The 24,178-nt window shown below is 43.0% G+C and overlaps 1 protein-coding gene across 2 annotated transcripts in view; it reads right to left on the bottom strand.

Annotated features, from left to right (window-relative positions):
* Positions 1 to 1,515: 1,515 nt before the first annotated feature.
* Positions 1,516 to 24,178, bottom strand: part of prdm5 (PR domain containing 5) — a 37,246-nt gene continuing 14,583 nt past the window's right edge. The window contains exons 13-16 of one of the 2 annotated variants that reach the window (XM_069150756.1): positions 21,238 to 21,331; positions 11,618 to 11,703; positions 6,243 to 6,347; positions 1,516 to 3,749 (exon numbers count right to left, since the gene is read on the bottom strand). In XM_069150756.1, the coding sequence (XP_069006857.1) occupies positions 3,585 to 3,749; positions 6,243 to 6,347; positions 11,618 to 11,703; positions 21,238 to 21,331 (450 nt within the window). In that variant the 3' untranslated portion in view covers positions 1,516 to 3,584. Of the gene's footprint in view, positions 6,348 to 11,617; positions 11,704 to 21,237; positions 21,332 to 24,178 lie in introns of both variants that reach the window. The other variant, XM_069150755.1, reaches the window with a different exon arrangement.

The following is a 24,178-nucleotide window of genomic DNA, read 5'->3' as shown; positions in this document are numbered from 1 at the left end:
ATACTCCTGCGCGGTGGGCGGGGCCGGCGTTCGGCTCCGTGGACGCTGGTCGGAGCCCAGTCTGGCCCGTACTCACAAACGGGGAGGCAACACAGGAAACTGGGGCTTCCAGTAAAAACATGTAATTAGAAACACATTGACTGGGAGCTTTAGCATGATACACCCATCAGGAAGGGAGACACACATGCAGGCAGGGATGCACGCGGGGTTAAAGAGGAAAAAAAAAAAAAGTGATTGAAGTGGAGGACAAGATCACTGGGTCACTGGGAAAGTCCCACGAGAAAATCCAGTGTTGAGAGACTAAAATGGAAAAGCAGAGACGTGGACGGTGACATGCAGGACACATTGTTTACACACAATGGACACACGGGCTTTAGACAGCAGAGCAATAATGAAACGCAGGACCATCTCGACACCCAGTCTGACCTGTCAGCCACTTCAGTTTGATATGTGACAGACAATAATATTCAACTGTTGCAAATCCCTACTGGTCCCACTACTGTTTACAAGATGCAGTATAAATGCCAGCGTACTTGAGAGTGCGTCAGTATGGCCTGGAGGCCTCACCACTAAAGAGCAGGCGGCGGGTAGCACGAGCTCAGCGGGCAGCGTACGTGGGCCTCGGCGGGGCCGCGTTACTCGGGCCGCGCCCTGCACGGCCATGCGGTGAACCGAGCTCCAGAGGGAGTCGTGTGAGCGTCGTCGCTAACCAGAGCTCTTCGGGAAGCCTGACAGGAGCCCACAGACGTCCTGCAGTTTCTGATTTCCCCACCGTGAGCAACGGAGCCGAAAAGTAACCCAACATGAGCACCAGTAATTAGTTAATTGTTGAACAAACAGCACACGCTCGAAGACGTGAAGACAGACATGCTGTAATAGTTAGGTGTTCTTTAGGAAGCCAAAACCACGCGTGGCAAGATTTATTGAGTTTGAGCAGCAGCCCGAGTGATAGGAATAACTCGCAGCTCTCCCACTTCAGTCCGCCGCTTGAGAGATTCTCACAGAGTTCAATCCGGAGATACCAGAGAGCCTCTGCGGGGGACGGACGTGAGAAAGAGTCCCCGCATCCACAGAGAGAAACCATCAGAGGCACTCTTTGGTGTGTGGCTTTACAGATCAGGCGAGTGGTGACTATAGCCTCAGAAAAAGGAAAAAAAAAAAAGCCTTAATTAGCCTTCGCTCCCAGCAGACTGCCAACCTAAGAATAGGGGTTAGATTAACAACGAGAACTGAATGCTTTTAATCAACTCTCAAAGCCTTTTTTTTCTCTCTCGTTACCCTCCTCTATCCAGTGTCAACAGTTCACAAACACATAATTAGAGCGAGTGGAGGAAATGGATGTTTGGTAGCTGATCAGGCTTTATACATTTCAAAATACTAAAGTGTGAAGTGACAATTTGCAGCCTCCAGATGCACAATAAACAGCTAGAAAACGGGCATCAATCAAACAGGCAGTAAATGAGGACGCGAATGGAAGCGGACGGAAAACAGGACAGAACTGCGCCTCTATTGAAATACATGTAAGTCTGTATTGAACGATGATTAATAAGGAACAACGTAAACACATACTGTAATAAGGCACAACAGCCCCGGGCCATTCATATGAAAACATACTCAACGATTCATTACGAACGTCAACAGAAACAGTACTGTGGATTTTTGTCCCTAATTTGGGACACATTTGTTCACAAATTTGTGAAACAGGAACCTTAAGCACCACCGGTTTCAACACAACTGGTCATAGGAAAGGACAGAACAGCTGAACTCATTCATCTTAAGCTAATGATGTAGCTGTGATATATGTCCAACAGCTATCCAAAAAAAAAAATCCCTTTTCAAAACAGAATGAGAACATGTGAAGTTTGGTCCAATTAAAGAACCTTTCATCCATGTAGTTCAAGAAATAGATGAAGAAATACTAAGTACTGGATGTTTATACTCTGAGGCTATCATGTAAACACAAACTTATATTTTATGAGCTGTTTAAGATTTTGTAGCTGATTTGGTTTCTGTTATCAGAACTTCAGTTCTCTGTCTGCTGATCCAACCTGGTATCACAACAAAGCATGTTACTACACCCGTCAGTCCACTAGAGGATACCGTGTCAGTGCCTTGGCATGAAAAGTAAAGTGTTTAAGGTTTAGGTAGGAAAAGATCACGGTTTGTGTTCAAATCAAGCAGCAACCAACAGCGAAATCATCCATTTGTTTGTGAACCGTAGTTCTGAAGCCTCGAGTTCAGATCCAGGTCGTCGCCATCTTGATATTTTGGAGCCAGAAGTGACCATATTTGGACAAACTGGATCTGATTGGGAACCCGAGGACACTACGCCCCGCCCACCTATAGACTGCACTGTAAAGGTCTGTCAATCAAACAGACACGACCCCAAATATACCGCTTTTTGAGGCCGAACATCTAATAAACGATGGGATTATTTTCAGATTGACCATCCGAAACCTAATAAGAAGAAGTGACTTTAGCTAAGGACACCATTATGACTTGTGTAAAAAAAAAAATTCACTTTGTATTTCATGAGAAGTTCAACAGGAGTCTATTGAGAAAGAGTGTTTTCGGGGCCAAACCCTAGTGGCCCTCGGTGATATTGGCCTCATTTTTCAGACCCAGAAGCTACGTCCACTTGTATATGCACTCTATGGTATAAAAAATAAGTGATTATACGTATACGTTATATGTTACTTAAATTTACGTAACATAGTTTAAATACGTTGTGTTATGTAAGTATCTTATTTATGTTACTTAAAATAAATCCACATTGTTGACTCAAACACTAGTCTCCTGGATGAAAGTCCAGTGTTTGTTCAGTCCAAACACCCTCAACCTCTTCATTAATAAGATTTTATCCCTTAGTGTACTTCGTCACATGACCTCCTTCTTCAACAGTTATATACGTGTGTACTTTTCACGCCTATGAGGCAAAACGTGACTCTGACACGGTATCCTCTAGTGGACTTGACAGGTGTATTCCAAACTTCAGCGTGATGCCGGGTTGACTGTTTAATAATGCTATTGTAGTACATATATAGTACGCTCTCAAACAAGAGTATAATACAGTTCAGACACACCAAATAACACATGTAAGTTGTTACAGAAAGATGTAAACATGTTGAGAGCGTCCAGGTAAAACTAAGAAAAAGTGCGCTGAAAGGTCTTTGGTTCTTCAACACTTGGCAACAGGCCACAAATGTACAGTAATGTTTTCAGACCACAGTGGAGGAGGTCAGGCTCTGACAGTAACACTGGTTAGATGTCATGAAGCCGTTCTGTGAGCAGACACAGCGGCTCCGGAGGCAGATCAAACATATCTGGGATCGTGTTTGTTCAAATATCCAAAACAAGACAGGAAAAAAATGACAAATGTAGAGTCTCCGTTTCAATTCTAAACATCTCGCCTTAATGTTTTCCATATTCTACATGCATGTATGGTTAATAGCAACATTTCAGCTATCTATCCATCTGTGTATACAGTATGTATGTATAAGTCGTACTGGCAGCACGAAGCACGAGACTGAACTTTATCTGGGGAATCAGATCTCATTCGCAGCCTGTGCTTCCATAATTGGCTCCTAGCTCTCCGTCTCCCCGTGGACGTTCTCCATATGTACTTTGAGGTAGTCGTTCCTGGTGAACTTCTTATGGCACAGCTGGCACTCCGCCATGGGCCGGTTAGGGTTGTGCGTCAGCTTGTGTCTGCTGAGCATCTTCTTCAAGCTGAACGACAGGTCGCACACCTACAAAACACAAGTAAAGGCTTTTAATGGTCATAATTGCAGCAAAGAAACACTTTATTTAAATCTGGTGACCTCTGATCTTGTTTACCATATTCCTCTGCCCGCTGTAGACTTTAGGCTTATCACAGACACAGCCAGACTCATTTGGAAGTCGCATACTTGGCGACAGAAATCCCCCCTTTTTTTTCTCACCAGTAGCAGCAGGGAATGCACGCAACTTAACATCCATCCTAAATGAGCCATTTTACACTCTACAAATGACTCCACGGCTCTCGATCAATCAGGATAATCCGCCGATGGCTGGCGTTCAGCTGCAGTTTAACATACAGCTTGGAGAATCGCAGCGTGTGTCCCTCCTCGCTCCATCTGTGAAGAACCTCAGCGCTATGAATTACATTCAGAAAATCTTACAGACAGCTTACATCTGCGGCCGAGCGGCAAAAAAATCGAAGCTATGAATGAAAGCAGCAGAGCGATCATACGATACCACATCAATAGTCTTTCAGGTGGACGTCTGCATTGATGTGCGATCATGTTGTTGTTGTATATGGCTCCGGCAATCCACAAATCAGATCCAGTGTCAGCAAAATATTTTCAATTTTGCAAAGTGAAACGGTGACAGGAGCTGACGAGAGAGAGGGGCCTCCGCGTCCCGTCCTAACCCAGATGTTACTGGATGCTTCGACAACATTTTAATGCTGTTATGACAGACGCAGCGTCCAGAGCCCCTCCAGCTCGTCTGGAAAATGTTCCTGGAAGCGTGCGATCCTTTTGTCTGACTCAAAATCCACCCGAAAATAAAATCCACATGTTATTTCTATTATCTCTAATCGTTTCGCGTCGAATTATTTACATGAAAATGTCTGTTCCAAAGTCGGGGAAGAGAATCCAGATAAATGTTGGACGGGACACTGTCCGATGATGCTTCACTGACGATAGATGGGATTCTGATTTTGTGGCATTAAACGATAACTAGGGACGATTCCCCAGCGATATGGGTGCATTCTCCGGTTTACAACTCAACACGACGCCGAGGATTGAGGCTCACTAGATGTTAAAGGCTCAAACGATAATTTGAGAATCCAGACTCTGGTTGTTTTTAATTGTCATCCAAGAATTACGAGATATTTGTGTTCTAGAGTTACAAACTAGGAGTATTGTAAACAAACAAAGAAGCTAAAGTTTTTCGAAGTCTGACACTGTTGGTCACCGCACAGCAAAATCAAGACAACTCAAGCAGTTTCAAATGTTTTTTGCCTGAATATCCACATATTTTCAACACAGGGCAAATATATGAGCCTTAGTAATGTTGGGCGAAATAATGAAATTTGCGACAGTTTATTGCCATCAAATTATCTGACTTACTTAATAATTGTGCTTTAAGTTTGTAAAGCTGCCGTGGGATAGCCACAGCAAAGACTACAACTTGAGCCCCATTTGTTTAGCCTGCATTTGTTTACAATTTGGTAAAAATATGCTTAATCAGCCAATAGCAGCTCCCGTTTGCGATGAATCCACACACTGTCACCAACATGTTTAGTCCTGCAGAAAACCTAAAAACCTGATAATTCTTAGGCAACTTCTGGAGTTATAAGGAGCATCTTTCTTCTATGATTTCAAGGTGGACTTCTGTACGTTAGATCATGATATATGTCAGAGATAATAAGATTGTTGGGAAGTGTTAATCACACTGAATCTAAAAATATGTGAATCAAGTCAGTGTTGCTCAGATTTTACTGTATTATGACTCCAAGATGAAGTACTTTACTTGCATGACTGTGCTGTTGACCAGACTAGATCAGGGGGACTGCAATAATTAAGTTCCTGTTGCTGTCCCCCATCGCTGTCCCCCCTTCAACTCCGTCAATGCTCCCCTGCAGAGTTTGAAAACCTCTATTTTTGTATAATACAAAAAATATCATGTTAATTGTGTTTGAAAGGTGTCACATCTCTGGATCCTTTGTAGTAGCTTGTAAAGAATTTATATTTATCCATCTTATTAAAAGGTTTTGTGAGTTTGACAGAATTTCATTAGATTTTCAGTTTAATAGTTCCCCATGAAAGAGTTGTGGCTTTCTTAATTAAAAACAGAAAATATAGAATCAGTTGCACCATGTTTCCAATTTCTACGAATGGAAATATAAGCACAGCATTAAAAAAAAGTTTGTTCTGAACACTGACAGCAAATTGTGTTGCATGTTCCCTCCCCAGTCGCTGAGAATAATTATTACCCCTTCAGTATTATAAGCAGAGGGTAATTTCTGCCTGTGATCTTCTCAATGTGTTTACGTGAGATCAGCCCGCTCGGCCCCTCCAGAGAACCCAGATCACTATCTGCCTCTGACTGAGCCCCAACTCTTCCACACATCTGGTCTGGTGCCAGAGCACCATCTCACACACACACACACACACACGCACGCACACACATACAGACACACACAGACAAAAACAAGAATCGGTGAAGGACATTGGCTGGTGTAGAGGGACACTCACATCACATTGGAAAGGCTTCTCTCCTGTGTGGGTCCTCATGTGCTCGTCCAGTCCTCTTTTCTGGCTGAAGGCCTTGTTGCACTCGCTGCATTTATACGGCTTCTCCTGTGGCGACACACACACACACACACACACACACACATACACACACACACACACACACACATAGACCAGATTTAAAGAGGGCACTTCATCTGGCAGTGTGCAGCAGAACGATATATAAAACAATAATTCCCCCAGTTTTGCTCACATATGGACAAAACCTGGAGGAACAAAGTGTGACGACACATGTGCGCATGCGCACACACACACACACACACACACACACGCACGCACGCACGCACACACACACACACACACACACACACACACACACACACACACACACACACACACACAGAAAAACAAACAGGCAGAGTGGAAAATACAAGAAGATGTGGAAATATCCCTGTAACACACATTCACCTTCACACACTCCCTTCTCACCCCGGTGTTCTCCCTGTGAGTCTATGAAGATATTAAATGAAAGATTGTGCAGCCCCTGCAGTAGGGAGGAAATGACCGGCATAGGGGCCATCAAAAACACATGGATTCCTCAAAAGAGTAAGAAAAACACGGAGCAGAAAATCCCTTTGAACGTGTATCAGTGCGCTGGCACTGTGGGGCTGTAGAATATCACTCTTCTGTCTCCACACTTCATCAGTTTACCAAAGAACATTTCCTCTGCGCCTTGTGGAGGCCAGTCTCTGTGTCAGTCAAAGCAAGCTATCTCACTGTGGGTGTGTTAGCACAGAGTACGCATGTGTGTTCGTTTGCATGTACAGTGTTGAAGAGGGTGGACAGTAGGCGTGTGCTGCCCGGTCGGAGAGGAAACGGTGGTGACACCTAAAAGACTGGAGGAGAAATGAGAAGCGTGGAGATAGCGAGGTCCTGGTTCCCAGTGTCACTCCTTTGGGAAGCTGTTTTTGACAGGTCTGGCTGATAGCGAAGGCTCTACCCATTTAAAGGTTAGTTGTCATGGGAACAGGGTGAATGCAGGAAGTAAGGGTCCTGGGAAAGGCGCTATCATGTGGGCGGGGCAAGGAGTGCCCAGTGACACCGGATACAAAAGGAGGTAAAGATCAGGTTCACCGCATGTGCGCCTTGAAAGTATTCAACTGTGTGTGCATGTGACAGAATACAGGGAAACAATGGAGAGAAAGCGCTGTGTGTGTGTGTGTGTGTGTGTGTGTGTGTGTGTGTGTGTGTGTGTGTGTGTGTGTGTGAGAGAGAGAGGGAGAGAGAGAGAGAGAAACCCGCCTCGAGGAAACACACTTTGATCAGTGTAATGCAGATTTCAGCTTTAACAAGGATCTTTTTCCATCAGGGAGGATGGTTCTAATATGAAAGAAAGAAAAAACTATGATGGGGTCAAAGTTCAAAGGTCCAGAAACACATGGATGGACTTAGGTGATGTACCCAGAATGCATCATTGTGACCCCGGTAACATCGAACATCTGTACCTGGCGACCTTCACTCCTCGGCAGCTGTTCAGCCTCTGACCTTTGACCTGACCTTTCCTCTGAATCCGACCACTCTCATCTATAAATGTGAGGACGGAGTCGTGTTTACTTTCTCCTGCAGAGACTATCTTCTCGTATGACATATGTAAAGCAGCATGCTAACAGGAAGTCATTTGGCTCCATTAGGCCTCAGGCTGCAGTTAGAAATCAACAAACAGCTTGTAGTGGGTTTGGATGGTTTTTTAGACGAGCTGGCAGCATGGCTCTAGGCCGTGTCAGTCTGTCTGCTTCTCCGCTTTGATCGAGACCACAAGATCTCAACAACTACTGGATGGACTGCCATGGTGCAGACTATACTAGTTCAAAGGGAAATGTCTCAACAACAAGAAATTTGGCTCGGGCACTTATGGCCCCCTTCAGTGCTCCTCTGACTTTTCATCCAGCACCACATGTCAAAATATTAGTTTATTCAATACTTTGATTTATGACCAAATTCTTGCAGAGCTACTGACACACCCATCAACATCAGCACTACTTTGTGTTTAGTGTTAATTAGCAATTGTTAGCATGCCAACATGCTAAAATGGAGATTGCTATCAGAACACGACTATTATTGTTCTCTTTGATACTATAAATCAGGGCTGAATGAATAATTCAGTGGATTTGACACCACATATGTTGCAGATAAAAGTCAGACTGTTCGCACTCTTTTGAAAATGCCAATGTATTACCATAGCATTACCACAACAACACATCTGAGTCTAGCTGTCAGCTGTTAGCTGGTCACCTGATCAGAAAATGCACCCTTATGTAGAAGGGTACATTATTATTACATATTAGTTTAGGATTGAAGTGTTGATTGTTAATTCTATGGTTTTAAAGTGGTCTGGCTTGATGATTCCCAACCTTTATTGCCAGACATACCCCCAACAGGCCTGTCAGATGAGCTCCAGTACTTCATCAACACCACCTGTTATTACCTCCGCAAAGGATATTATGTTTTCGGTGTCCATTTGTCAGCAGGATTAATTCATTTCAACCATTCATGACTTTAAGTTAATGTGTTTGGCCTTCTTTGCTAATGTGCTACAGAGTTTCCATGCATTCTTAATCATCACAGCTTTTTCTTTTTAATTAAATTGGAATTTGTGTTGTTGTTGTTGTTTTTTTGTCAAATCTGTTGAGCCCGTGTCTTCATGTATCCCTTAGAAAACCCCAAAAGTACCCACTGAAGTGCAAGAACCAATTCATGGGAATCACTGTCCGAAAGCCCAAAATATGTACCAACCTTATGGTCCAAGAAGCAAAGATGACAATCAAGAGCGTTTGTAATCTGAGAACATAAAGGCACACCCGTTTACAATGGAGAACATTATCAAAATATCCTTTAATATCCAAATGGTCAGCAGTTCATATCTACATCAAATGTTTCCCATTTTGTTTTGATGATGATGTGGTTTGAGGCACAAACTCCAATCGCCTCCATCTCAAATCGCCTGTACATTAACAGTGAGCTGCGGCTCATTCGGCCAAATGACATTAGTTTTTCTCAGCACTGACTTCATCTGGCTCTGCTGTTTGTAACTGTTCAGCCCATATTTCAGGGCTGTGAGTAAAGGCAGGTCTGGGAACATTAGGACCAAAACATCAGTCAGTTTAATCAGCCAGAAAATGATACCTGCCAGTTTCTACTGAGCCAACTGGGCAGGATACCTCTGTTATGGACACACTGTACCAGCAGAGCGCCGAGCTCTGGACAGCATTAAAACACAACAAATCACAAAAGTGAACTATGTCGACAGACCCGACTGTCACAGTCATAGCTGTAGAAACTGATGATGGACATCTATGATGAAACACTTATTAAGTCTCATTCGTCATAAGTGACACAAACACGCGTCCAGACATGGAAAATGTCACTATGGCTACAGTGAGTCGAGAAATGACGCAGCTCAGGAAACGACCTCATGACGTCCGGTGAGAAACCTACCTTTTCCTTTCTCCACCCCGAACGCTGCTTTACTTTATGTTTACATGTTCAGGCCAACAAAACAGAGTTAGCTATGAATATTCTGCAAGTGTGGGAGTGCCCTCAGAAATAAATGTGAAGGGAGTGTCGCATATGTTAGCCACAGAGAAGTCAGACTTTTTTTTCACTTGGCCAACTAAATTTTTTCTTTATGCACACTCTGCATTTCAAACAATGGCAAAACAAAACCTGAAGCGTAGCACTTCAGACTGTATGATAAAAATCAGTGGGACATCTGGGACTGTGTTGGCATCCCTTTCACTCTTTCTCTGTCTCTTCCTATTCACTGTCTTATCAGTTTTTATCTAATTTTACATGGAAGCTCATATAACTGTTAAACAGACATCCGGGCTGCTGCTCTATTTAGTTTTTGAGGTCAAAGAGAATTTTATAAAGGCCGGCTGGTTGGCTCGTTAATAATGTCAGTCACTACTCCTCCTTCTCCTCCTCCTCCTTCTCCTCTTCCTCACTGTCAATCCTGCACATGGAAGGTTCTAGTCACTGATTCAAATCTGAATCAAGCAAAGATGGCTTGCATGGCATAGACCAAAGATCCCCTTCAGAGGGCCAATTAGAGGAAGAAGAGCAGAGATGTTCTTAACAGAGACTGAAGCCGGAAAATAGAATCAGACCAACATTTATTGTATTTTTTACATCTTCGCTTTTCCAACCATTATGTGTAAAAAATATCCTCTGTTTCTTTAGCAGGATCATTGCCTTCATCACTTTACTACATCAGGTGCGGTACAAAAAGTTCAGAGACTGTCCCTGCTGCACAGAAACAAACACGTACTGTGCTCGGAGCAGGGGAAACAAATAACTTTCATGAGTAAGTATTTCAGATTACATCGTCTGATCAACATCAGCACAGACTTTTTTGTGACCACTGGTACGTATCTGTTATTTCACAGTGGAACTAAAATGTGAAAAAAGGGCGCACGTCAAATTTTATGTTAAAATTTTGAGGAACAGAAAGAAGTCGCAGGGAGCCATATATGGTGATTAGGGTTGGTGGTGACAATTGTGTTGAAACTTCTGCATTTTCAATTAACCAAATGCCATCGCGCCACAGTACAGATCGTTTGCGGTGAATGTTTTCCCTCAAACGTCTCTTAACGTCACAGTAGAACTCAGTGTTGACGGTCTGACCCTGAGGGATGAATTCACGGTGCACAACCCTGCAAATGTGAAAGAAACCCCACCTGGTTGCTTCGGACCTGACGCACCTTCCTCCATCTTGGACAGTGACATTCTGCCTTGAAACGTGAATGCAACTCAGAACACCTCGCTTAGCTCATGGCTTCATTGTCATAGTCTGTCTGAAGCATTTCAAGGGTCTCTTTTTGTGGTTTGACATAACATTTAATGTGCACTCTCTGCTCATGTTTCAGGTCCTTGGTGAAATAGCAAATGCACACGTACGAGTGGGCACAAAAATCTCTTTAATAAAGGTGCTGATTTTGTTCAAGCAATGTAACTTGGAATACTCACTGAGGTTACTGCTTCCCTCCGCTCCAGGCGCATTACTGTCCTGCGCTCTGTTTGTGCACTTGGATCTATTTGATCGCACCTTGTATAATACCACCACAACCAGTTACCAAAATAAAAAGGATTCATCCACAGAGAAAAAAAACATTACAGATGTACAGTGGATTTTACTCTTTACATCAAAACCATTCATAATCCGATCAAGACTAACCGATTAAATTGTGACTGAGCCGATAAACTGCAATATGAAAAAAGTAACTATGTGAACAGAGCAGAATGGTGGTTTGTACAAATGGAAAATACAAAATAATTTATACACAGACAATAATAACAATATAAGAAACGGGAGGACTCACCCGGGTGTGTGTGCGGATGTGCATTTTAAGCCCATCGTTCTTGCTGAATGCTTTGTCGCAGTAGGGGCACTGGTACGGGCGCTCACCTAGGGAAGGAAAAACATCAGTGTGCATTAGACATTGTTCATGTATGAAAGCCATGCTGGACCATACAGGTGTGAACTACTGTTGAAACTCAAATGAAGATCTTCCTTTAATCCATACAGAAGCCCATCCAAACAACATGTGTGCCACACACATATGTGTATTTGTGTATCATCACCTATCCTGTACATGCTGCTCCCTCTGTCCCCTCCTGTAAGAGGTGTCTCTGACCTGCTCCAAACTCAGATCTGACTACTGGAGAAGCACGAATCATTCAGTCGGAGCAGCTCATTTCTGATGCACACTGACTTTCTGCTGCAGAGAGAAAGCTTGTGTTGGCTCCACTTCATGGCTCGCTATCTGAGCTTCAACTGGCCAACAGCTTAGGAGCACATGAGAGGCAATGTGGCTTCTCCCGGTTGGATCAAAAGCAGTCCAGCGAAACTCCTACAGATCCTATCTGAGCACACAGCAGTGATGACAAAGAGAAAGTGACAGGCTGTCAGTCAAACGCCCCACTGACACATGGATCTGCTTACAGTGCGCTGATCTGCTGGCCAGATAAGAGCCACCCGGTTGATTACTAATCTATAGACGGGATGTGAGGTAATTTATAGAAGCTGGAATTAAAGATTCAGACAGGAAAGTAAAGTAGAAAACCAATAATGGCCTCTTTTATTTCATACGGTGGAAACTAAATTCACTTGTGTGCCCAGCAAACTGGATCTATATTTTCTTTCTCCTTCCTGCTGAATTTATACATACAGTATGCCTGCAAGTGTACTCAGTAAGATTTAATGAAACACTGCCAGAAATAGACACCTACAGCTACACATTTGTTGTTCATTCCTTCAGTACAACTATCTAATTTCTTATCCGCCTCACAGTAGCCTAATCTCTCTTCAGTGACTAATTGTTGAGCAGGCAAGCAAGGAATTTTATTGATGGGGGAGATGTTTTGCCCCTTTAAGTAATAAGGTTAATTAGCTGTGTTTCCTTGGGATTCAAAATGCAAAGATGCTTATTAAATCAGAAAATCCATTCAGGGAATATATGAGAAGGGTAATATTATCCTGCTGCTATAAACACGACTGTGTTGGAGGAATACTTCCGATCTGTTTCTCACATTAAGCCTTAGTCTGCAGAACAGCCAAGATGTGAAGGCTTTTTGTGGAGATGTTTGAATATTCTGCACTGAAATGGTTTGCATCACATGAAGCTTGTGTCTCTCGGCAGAAAAGCTACGACAGCTGTCATGTAGCAGGTCGACAAGTTGCCATAAAGCCCCCACAAGAGGGCTTCAGAGGAGCGCTGTGACACAAAGTTATAAAACATGTACCCTCAGGTCAGTGTGGAAAGGGTTAACGTGACATATGTGGACTGATTATACTTAGTGAAACATGTGCACGAGGGCAGCTCGGGCCCAAAATCCCCCTCCTGTGCAATTTCAGCCTCTAGGAGGGCTTTTGTTGACAAACAGGAAAAGCTGAATCCCAGATGTGTTTTGAGACAGCGGAGAGCAAATCCTATGTCTTATGTAGCATGTGTGGTATCGGGTTCAGGCCCAACGCTGGCCTTGGGGAGTCCTGGGGAAGGCATTAGTGTGCTAATAGCGCCGGGGCACAGTGTGCTAGTGTACTCTGCGGCTTGGACCGCGTCCCTCCCAGGAGCTGGCTATTGTCGGTCCGTACACAGCACAGACAGCCCCACCCTGCTAACACCGAGCCTCGCACTAAGTGCACACCAATTCACCTACTTAACCTATACACTCTCCAACATGTGTGTCTCATCTGGAAAAGGCAAACAGAGAAAATGATGGTGTTCGATATTCTAAAGAGGTCATTCATAAATATGGTTACTAAGACTTCATGTGTCCCACTCAAAGCTACTTTTGTTCACCAGTCGTGGCTTTTTTTTCAGCCCGCTTGGACTAAAACGAGCAACTGGATCCCGTAGCGAAACAGGAAATAAACAAATGCTACTTGGAAACCTAAGTGGTAACAGTCTTGCAACATCGGTCTCTGTTATTCGTGCGAGAGGCTCCGTGTCTGTTCTACTGAGTGTTACTGTAACTAGAAACCCTCCACTTATTCTCCAGATTGGGCCAGATTGTTTGGGGATTATGAGGGGTGGCTGTAGCACTGAGCCGGGGCTTTATGTGTGTGGAGATGGTAACTGATTTAGCATGTGCTGAAACAGTACACCATCTCTTTGACCCTGGGTGTCTCAACCCGCCCCCCGCTGTGGCCCTCACACTCCTCGTCTGCTAATCGATCCGTTTGGCACCCCTTGTGTGTTGTGTATGTGTGCACGTACGGCCCGCGTGTCTGGTTAGCAGATGGTCGGCTTTGTCGTTTTTGCGGGCCGCGCGGCGTTCGTGTTATGGAGAGCGCTTTGTAGCTTCGGGGCTCCGGTCTGAAAGACATTAGTGCTGTCCGTCAGAAATTAATTCCCGGTTTCCTCCAGTTCAGGCAGACAGTGGACCTCCACTGTCCTTCCCTGAGCCCGGTGCCACATGCCGACAGGGGCCACGGAGGTAATGTGATATCAGTGTGTTAATGATGATAAGAGATCGCCTTTGATGAGCCGTAGGAACGCCCAACAACTTTTACACTTGACCTTTCCATTATAGTAGATCTCAGTAGATTTCTCCACTTCCTCAAACAATTCGCTCAAAGTCGCCCCGTGTGAAGGTTCCTCCATCAGACGAGATCGTGGCCGAGCCTCGCCACACATGCAGCAGATCTGAACCTGACACGTGTCTCAAAGCCCGGTCCTCAATCCCAATCAAGCATCTCACAAAGTCTGCAATAACACCGCTCTATAGCAACAGACAATAATTCAGTACACTGTGATTTTGCTTTACGAGATTGTAACCATGACCACAGTCAAGACAAACAAAGTTGTCTGTACGTAAATAGGTTCATTGATTTCCAAGTTCTGCCAGATGTGAGTTTGGAGGACAGCTGGTCTGTCGTGAGATCCCTTAAAGCTGCAACGTGTTGCTTTATGTAACAGCAAAATATGGCTGAATATAATTATAATAACATTTACCAAATTGATCAGGATCCTCTGTGCTGTGTCAGCTGAATGGCTATTGTGGATTCAAACTCAGAATCTTGTACTTTGTATTGTTTTTAATATAATTTGTTGTCTGGTTGAGAAACTCGTACTTACACAGAGAACAGCTTGTGCCACAGAGCTATTTATCTTACAGTGTACCGTGTAAAATTAACAACAGAAAATGCAGATTAAATATAAATTTGCTGGCAAAGTCCTTTGTAAAATCATACAAATGTTTCAAAGTTAAGAGGACAGTCATCTAATGAAGTTATAAATCTTCACTCTTGCATAAAATTGGAAAGCCTTTAGCTTGTTGAAGCAGATCTCAGAGAAGAAGCAGACACTGGAGTCTGGCCTGTAAGTTTATTATCTACAGTATACAACCTGTTAAAAACAGAATATAGGCTTTGACAAGAATGATTACTTCGAGATCTGGACCAGTGAGAACTCTACCTGTCAGTGTGTGTAAACCATACACGACCTAACATAAATGTAATGTTTACATTAAGTAACACAGCCTGGTTCATCTCACTGTGTCCCTCATTCAGACCTACTGCAGGTTATTTTTATGTGAATGCGCGTCGGAGCTTTATTAGATACGACAGGACCTTTAAGGTAAGAGACACTTGTGGTGGTGGTGCTGCAGAAACACAGCAGGAAGATGAAAGATTTGAACGATCACTGCTGGATTCTGAAATTCAATTTATCATTGAGGCTTCATTTAATGAGCGTCGTGAGCGCAGGATGCTGGATCTCATGTTCGTCAAGTGAATTATTGTTCATTTTCTCATTAGTTTCATCGTCTATTTGACAGTGAATTCTGCTGCCTAATGCATGAAGTCCGACAGTTCGAGGTGTGATCGAAAAGTTTAGAAGATTGTTCCTGTTGCACACGAATAGAGCGCAGCACAGTGATGTCCTTGCAGCAGAGGGAGACAATAACTGTTGTGAGTAATGAGTAGTATTGCCAGTTAGTAGTAGTCTAAATTATGTCACTTGATCAACATCAGTACCTGTGATACACATGTTTATGTGAGCAGTTGTGATTTCACCATGCTGAAACATAAGCAGAGAGCGCACATCAAATTTTGTCTCAAATTTTTGGAAAACAGAAAGAAGACATGGTGAGCCCTCTGGTGAGTCGGGGTGGTGGGAAGCTACGATTGTGTTGTTGTGGGAAAGAAACTCGCCTCTTTTCAACACGCTGTGAGCGGGCATGTTGTCATGTTCAAGAACTGAAGTGCCATCCCGCCACAGGTTAAGCCATTTGCACCGAATGTTTTCCTCAGAGAGAGACAGAGAGTCACAGTAGAACTGTGTGTTGAGAGTCTGACACTGTGGGAGAAATTCATGGTGCACAAAAAACGTGAATATCCACCTGGTTGCTCCTGACCTGAAACACCTTTCTTGGTCTTGGACAGCAACGTTCTGAACGTCCCAAACGCAAATGCAACTCAAAACACATTGCTCAGCTCACAGGTTCATTGCTATTGGGTCCATGGTGCACACATGCCAGTGGTCACAAAAACATGTCAGCTGATATTAATCAAGCGATGTATCTTGGATTCATTACTGAAGGAAGTTCCTGCTTCCCTCTGCTCCATGTGTGTCACTGCTGTGCTGCATTCGTGCGCAACAGGAACAGTCTCGAAACGTTTTGGTTGCACCTTGTTCAAGTACTAAAAATGTATCACTGGATATTCACATATTCATTCACTGCAGTTGTCATAGGCCAAAGCTGAAAGGAGGGAGAGAATCGGTGAGGCAATGATTGAGATCATCTGATGTTTTTTTCACGTCTCTCGACCCGATCACACCGCAAGGCGAGAATGATTTTATAGTGTTCTAAAATATATCCCTCTCAATCTCTCTAAAAAGGGGCTCATTTACAAAGTTTCATAGTTTATTATACAGATTTTATTTTCATCAAGAATACAAGATGAAACTAAAAATTTGATGACAGTAATCTTCTCTCTAATTTCTGTGTATTTAACCTTTACATGAATCATTCGTATCAAATATCTGCTGTGTTGAGGCTCAACCCGTTCGTACTTGGTGCCACAAAGTGTCTTTGATACATCTCATCCCAGACAGCTGTTAAGAGTTGACGCATCATTGTTTCACTTTCTTCGGTCTGATGTTTCTGCTTGTTAAATTTACAGGAAACAATGACTTCATTTGTTGGTTATGAGGTTGATTATGAACTTCAATTAATAACAAGTGTTCCTTTTTGGACTGAACATGTGCAGACTCACTGGAGACCCGCATGTGAAAAAAAAAAGTTCATTTTTGAAGGGCTTAAATGCACACAGCAGTCTGTTGTAACGCAGCTCATGGGCTCACACTGATCATTGTTGCCAGCATGACATGTCCTATGATGTCAGCATGACAGCCAGTCACTGGGACCTGTCAATGTTTCCCCTGGCGTAAATAATTTTCATGACCCCACGACGGTTGTTCGCCACATCATGGCACGCATGGTGGGAAAATTTGCTCTCACTGAGCTGTGATGTAGAGAAGAACATATTAGCTCCATCACGGGGCCAAAAAGAATCATTTAGAAAATGATAGAAACATTCATCATGACTACTGAGTTCCACGCCGTTCACGTCCAGTGATTTGACAGCTCACATTTTATGGGTTGTCGGTGATCTCATAAAGGCTGCTCTCCAAGAAGACGCCTGCCTCTGTGGCACCTCAACTAATTTGCTTGAGCTCAACATGGTGTTCGAACCAAATTCAATTTAAACTAAACCCAAGCCAAATATACAGCACGTCTTCTCAACTGCTTAATACCATCAGGTTGATTTTCTTTCAAATTTCTCTTTAAGCTGTTTCACACCTTTCTCGCCCGTTTCTCTCATAATACACCACAGTGTTGGAGGGTGAAATGAGAGGGGAAGGAAATCTCTGAGGAATCCTTACAAAGTCTTCTGTGTTTAACAGGTAAATAATCAATGCTGACTTGTTCCTGTGAAGCAGGAAGACAAACAAGATCAAGCTTTCCTGTCTGCCAACCAGCGGAGCTGCCGATTTAAAGGCCTCTGCCTCAGCTGGTGGGCTTCTTTAAGAGATCATCGGCTGGAAAACAAGACGGCTTTGAGATTTTACTTACATTAACGGGCTCTTTTTATGATTTTGGAGAATCTACATATCAACAGATGGGTTACATGAGCAGTGTGTGTGTGAGAAAAAGATGATTCTTGTGGCACAGGGAACAACTCACACTGTTCATCACCGCTTATTTTTTTCCCCCTCACACAAAAACACAACAAACAGGGGAAAAAAAAGCCCAAGTCTATAGAATGAGGGGACAGATTTACAGCCAGTCAGGGTCAAGGGTCATCCGGCTGGATGCTTTCTTGGAGTGGTCTTTTCTCTCTTTGCTCCTTTCTTTCTTTGAGGTGTCCCCTCAGCTCCCACCCCTCCCCCAGCATTCCTCTCTTTTGTTTATTCTATATAAATACAATCAGACCAGGCCGTGGACCACACTGGTATACATTCTCTCTTTCTGTTGGTTTGTCCTTCACACATATGCATGTACGAAAACACACACACACACACACACACACACACACACACACACACACACACACACACACACACACACACACACACACACACACACACACACACACACACACACACACATGCTCCACACACAGGGATACAAAGGGAGCTGTTGACAAAGTGTGGTCGGCTTGTCAGTGGACCACCACTCAAACATACACACACATTTTGACACACTGCTCCTATAAACAGTGTTGGAAAGGCTACTTTTATAACGTAATAGGTTACAGACTACTAGTTTCCCTTTTCAAAATGTAATAACTATTTTAATTACTTCATCAAAGTAATGTAACTTATTACAATTTAGTAATGTTCTAACAAAAGTTTTCAACTGGGCAATAAAGCTAAAAAGTCCTAAAAAATAAATTAAACTCGGTTATGTCAACTTGTATTTATGTTACTTAAATATATATCTTACTGGATGGGCAGAAAATAAAGAGCTAAATTACATCCTGAACACATAAATAACATAGTGGGGCGGGACTTTATTTTAGGTGACTGAGTGCGGTTACATGAACTTACTTGTTTACAAAGATTTGACATCGAGCACTTCGATCGTGACATAATTTTCATGGCTGGTAAACCAGCTTTACACTGTACAGTAATGTTAGAGCCTTTTTCTGATTTCAGAATAAAAATATTATCAAATTTCCAGCAGTTAAAGACGTCCTTGTTTGATGACATGGCTGCGTGGTTGATGAGAGCAATGCACATTGATCTGATTGGCAGACGAAAGGTGGCGTGAACTCAAACAAGAGAACCAATCAAAAACCAGGCTCAATATTTGCACGAATACCATCGAAAAACTGAAGCCTGTCTGGACGTAGACAGAATGACTTCCTCTGCAGCAAAAATACGCAAAGCAACAGAATGAATGTCATATTCTACATATAAGTTTTTACCAAAAATAATATATTGGAAGTAACACCGTTGTAATCACCAACGTTTTGAATTGTAACTGTAATTAAAAAAAAAATTAGATTAAATTCAATTTAATGAGGTAACATGTCAGTTACATGTAAGTGGTCACTCTCCAACACTGCTTTTAAACAGCTGGAGAGAAGGTTTGATAGGCTTTCGTAAACACTGCTGAACTCATTTCTATATCAATGTGTACCTTTAGATCCAAAGATACACAGAGGATGGAGTGACAACTGACCGATGACTTTAATACCGACTATATTAGGTGGGCTGTATAATAAGCTACATGAGTTTAACAGACTTACAGCAGGTGAGAGTGTCGTGATAAATCTCCAAAAAACAACTGGACAACAAAAAGAGAACATGACAGAGAAAAGGACAGAAAGGAGCGATGATGTTTAAGTGGGAGTGATGAAAAGATTGGAGATAGCCAGGAGCAGCCTGGAGACAGACAGAGAGAGAAAAAGAAGAGGGAGTGAGGCCAAGGAGTGTGTGTGTGGCCGTGCCAGGTCTCTGCACCAGTCTGTTGGTAAGGAAACGCACAGGAATGTGTAGCTTTCCAGTTTAAGGCTGTTTAATGAACATCCAGGGCTCTATTTCTGTGGCGGCGGAAAGGCTGGCGCAAGCGGTGTTGCAATTTTCTAAAGTTAAAATGTGCTTCATCCATGTTTTGGGGATAGTCTTCATCTGTGCAGAGTGTGAAGGTGGAAGGAGAGGTGCACTCAGATAGGTGTAGTATCAGGTCTGTTTGTGATGCAACATCAAGCTGATGTGATCGTTCACCATGTTGCTTAGTAAAAACACTTATTTGAGAAGATAGATGCCTCTCTCATGTCTGTTTGAAAAAGCTACAGCGAGCAGATGATTAGCTCAGCAGAGCTATATTTCCTTTGTATAATTTGCACACACACAAAAAAAAGGTGTGGTTTTATGATGTGCTGGACTGTTTCTTGGATGCAAACATAGATGATATAACCGGATATAACATCTTCCATCAGGGAGCTTTGCAGGTGCTGGCGGGCAGACTTTGTTACTTTTAGACCAAGAGGCAATCAACCATGATGTCACCCACTGGTTTGTCCACCGCCATTCTGAAGCCTCAAGTTCGGCATTTCGGTCATCGCCATCTTGCTATTCTGAAGCACGAAGTGAGTGTGTGGATGAGCTGGGGAGGAGCGAGCGTGAATCCGACTCAATCTGATTGGAAACCCGAGGACACTACGCCCACCAACCCATAGCGGGAAACTGACCACAGGTCTGCCAATCAAACAGACACACCCCATAAAATACAGCTTCTTGAGGCCTTACATCTCATTAATGACGGGATTCTTTTCAGATGGACTGCCAGAAAACTAATAAGAAGGAGTGACTTTAGCAAAAGACACCATTATGACTTGTAGAAAAAATGTATTGACTTTGTATTTCATGAGAGAAGTTGAATGTGAGTCGAAGCAGCCGGCGCCTTTGGAAGGCAGCCCCCAGTGGCCTTCGGGGGTATTGCAGTTTAAGGCTCTTTCACACCAGCCTCATCTCACATACCCGAAAGCTAAGTCCACTTAATATACAGTCTATGTAAAAAAAAAAAAAAAAAGCCCAGCCAGCTATTTCCCTTCTAGTTTTTATGCTAAGCTAAGCTAACAAGCTGCCGGCTGTAGATTCACATTACGATACGGACATGAGACATGAGAGTGGTATTGATCTTCTCGTGTAGGAAGCAATTATTTACCAAAGGTTGACAAGGGCAAAAAGTTGAAATCAATAATAAACACATTTTGAATCATGTCATAAATAAAGTTCGAAGTAAAGCTGAATTTGATTAAAGCAAGAATGCCACTTTGGACTGATCAGAGGATTCAAGTGTCATCGCTCGAAGGACATTTGCTGTTATGATACTCCACATCTTTCGCTTTACTGCTGCAGGTGACGCTAACAGCAGCCGATTTAAAAAATAAAACCAACTCTGACCTGTGTAGGTCACTGACCTGTATGGCTGCGGATGTGGACCCTCAGCGTGCCGTTGCTGGCAAACTTTTGTCCGCAGTACGGGCAGATCTTCTCCTTCTCCCCCGTGTGTGTCTGTCAGATCAACGATAAAACGGACATATTGAGGATGTTAAGAAAAGCACTTGTAACATTCATCCTCACATCCGTCCTACATTACGAAGTAAAAAGTGATGTACTGTGATAGCTGGATTTCAATGTCACAACATGTACTTGACAGATACATCAGAAAGAGAGAAAATTAAGCTTTTTCAAACTGTATCTTCAAACAAGCACTCATCCAAACACGAACCACAGAATCTACACTCCGCTTTAAATGTCATGCTGTTAACTGAACTATGAGTTTAGGTCAAGGACAAACAACATTTCAGCCCCCATAATGCAATAACTAACTAGTGGTAGACTCAGTGAATGGAGATGCACATGTTCACATGACAGTGGATTTTGTGAGCTGCCCTGGAGGCGGGATCAAAGCAAGCAGACCATGCAGATTTGCCAGGGTCCAAAGCCCCGAGGGAACCTAAAAGGCCAGGGTGCACGTATGTATTCATCTCCTCCTCCTCCTCCTCCCTCTTCTTCCTCTCCCTTCACCTCCCTGCAGTCCTCGGTGTTGAGCTGTGCGGACCCATACGGGCTGCACATGCCAACAAGGAAGAGGAACATGTGGAAAGAGTGTACTGCCTCCTCTACCTTCACCCCCCCCCCCTCCAAACACCGCTCCTCTCCTTGTTGAAAAGTGCGCTCTGAATTCCTCCTCCTGGCCTGTTGTAAATTCCCCGAGCATAATCGTGAGTATGAAAGGCTCAAACTCGGAGCGACAGTTTCAACAGCAGTACAACAATACAGGAACACCTCCTCTCCGGGCCCCCGTCCTGCCCTCCATCACCCCACTGTGTCCCTCTGACACCTCGGGTGTTTCGTTACAAAGGGCTCCATCCACACTCACACACTTGCACAGAAACACACACACACACATTTACAAACACACACAATCGCACACAAACAAATCCACTTCTATGAACACATGTGTCCCAGATGGAGAAATGATGCGTTATTTAGTATGTTGTTTGTACAACACAGAAAACATCACTGTTATCATACCTTCACAAACACTGCAACAACACTGGCAGATCCACATGGGAACGTCACATTTTAAACCACTAGAGTGGACTCTACTGTTCGTTGTGTGTTATTATCAAAGCTTTTTATGTGTATAAATGTTCTGTATGTCTGTGACCAACCCGGAAATTTTCTTTCATATGTGCATTCTTCCAGCCGAGCTCTGACAAGAAGTGAGACTGTCTTGCACGAAGCATTACAATGCATGCACATACATGCTGCGCACACACACACACACACACACACACACACACACACACACACACACACACACACACACACACACACACCCTCTCGTATATCATGAATCCAGGCTCACAGAGGAGAAAGCATTTACTGTAACACAAGAGCGCTCCATGAATAACTCGGGCCTGTTCTGCCAGATATGTGCAGCGTTACTGTTCATTTACACAAGCAAACTGCTGCTACGCCGCACATCCACACACGACTCACAAAATTTAACATCCACTCTGTTCTGTTCTGTTCTGAGCACGAGAGGAAGGAAAGCTGATTGTAGAGTAAAAGTCTGTTTCATCTTCAACCTATAAATCTGTTTTTCTTTTTCTTAATACTTTTAAATCCAGGTTCAGGGACGATAATTGCTTTTGCCAAAACAAAATATTTCCATTACAACCACTGTGCTCACTAAATAAACATGTGATTAACCCTCTGAGGTTTCTAAAACACTCACTTGATACTTCTGTTTGTTACCTGAGGCCTTCGGCTGCAGGCGTGAAGAAACCAAACACACCAACATGTTTTTCTATGTTGAAAAATGAATATTAAATGCTACAAACTTAAACCTATTAATAATATCATGTGGCATCACAGCAGCACATATTCAAATAGTTTAAACTGTGATGAAAGTTGAGTTGAAGTAGCAGTAACATTAAAACTGTGGCCATTACAAAGAGCTGAAAACAACTCTTAAAGCAATTGAACTTTAAATCATATAAAGAGTATATAGACGTATTAACATGTTGAAATAACTCGGTATTCAAGCTCAGTAGCTGCATCTGGTTTTGCTCAGAGGAGCCAACTGGTAATTCAAAGCTGAAACAATTAGTTGGCTGACATAAATATAAACTGGCAATTTATTGTAAAGAATGAACCAATTAATTTATAAATGTTTTGAGCAAGTGACCCAAATTTGTGTTTACAGCTTCTAAAATGTGAGAATTTCCCACTTTTATATAGTTTGTGTTTAAGATTTTTGCACAGAAAAACAATTTAAAATAGTCAACTTAGAATCTTTTAAAAAATTTTGAGTATCATTAAAAATGTATCAGCAGATTAGTCGGTTATTAAAATAGTGTTTAGATGCAGCCCTGTGTGAAAGCATCATACGTTTGTAAGTTAATAGTGGAGGTGAACTCACTGTGATCATAAGAACCTGACTCAGATGTTTTATGATGTTAAAAAAAGATACTTCACCATTGACTTCTGCTTTTCATAACAAATGTGTAAAATCAGACATGCAGCCCTGAGCTCCGGTTAGAACAAGGCCGTGATAATTACTTGGGATTATTTGGGATAGCGGTTGCAGAGTATCAAAGTGCACATGAAGTAAGATTTAAAGAACAACAGTGTGGCAGAAAGCCGGGCTCCTCCACACATGTACACACAGCCAGCGAGTTGTCCTCTCCCCGGCAACCTGACTTTGATCAAGGCCAGATCTCTCAGCAGCCTCCAGACACCGTGAGACACCGAGACAGTTCAACATGCCTGTCTTCAGCCCTACTGTTCCGAGACAACCTCCGAGACATTTCCTTTTGCCGTGTGCCAAGAAGCTGTTTGGTTTCA

Source organism: Embiotoca jacksoni, unplaced genomic scaffold, assembly GCF_022577435.1.
Source record: "Embiotoca jacksoni isolate LCO1_2020_lvr unplaced genomic scaffold, fEmbJac1.0.p SCAF_16, whole genome shotgun sequence".
Classification (NCBI taxonomy): Eukaryota; Metazoa; Chordata; class Actinopteri; family Embiotocidae; genus Embiotoca; species Embiotoca jacksoni.
The sequence above is the reverse complement of the archived record's forward strand: the minus strand, read 5'-3'. Positions and strand labels throughout refer to the sequence as shown.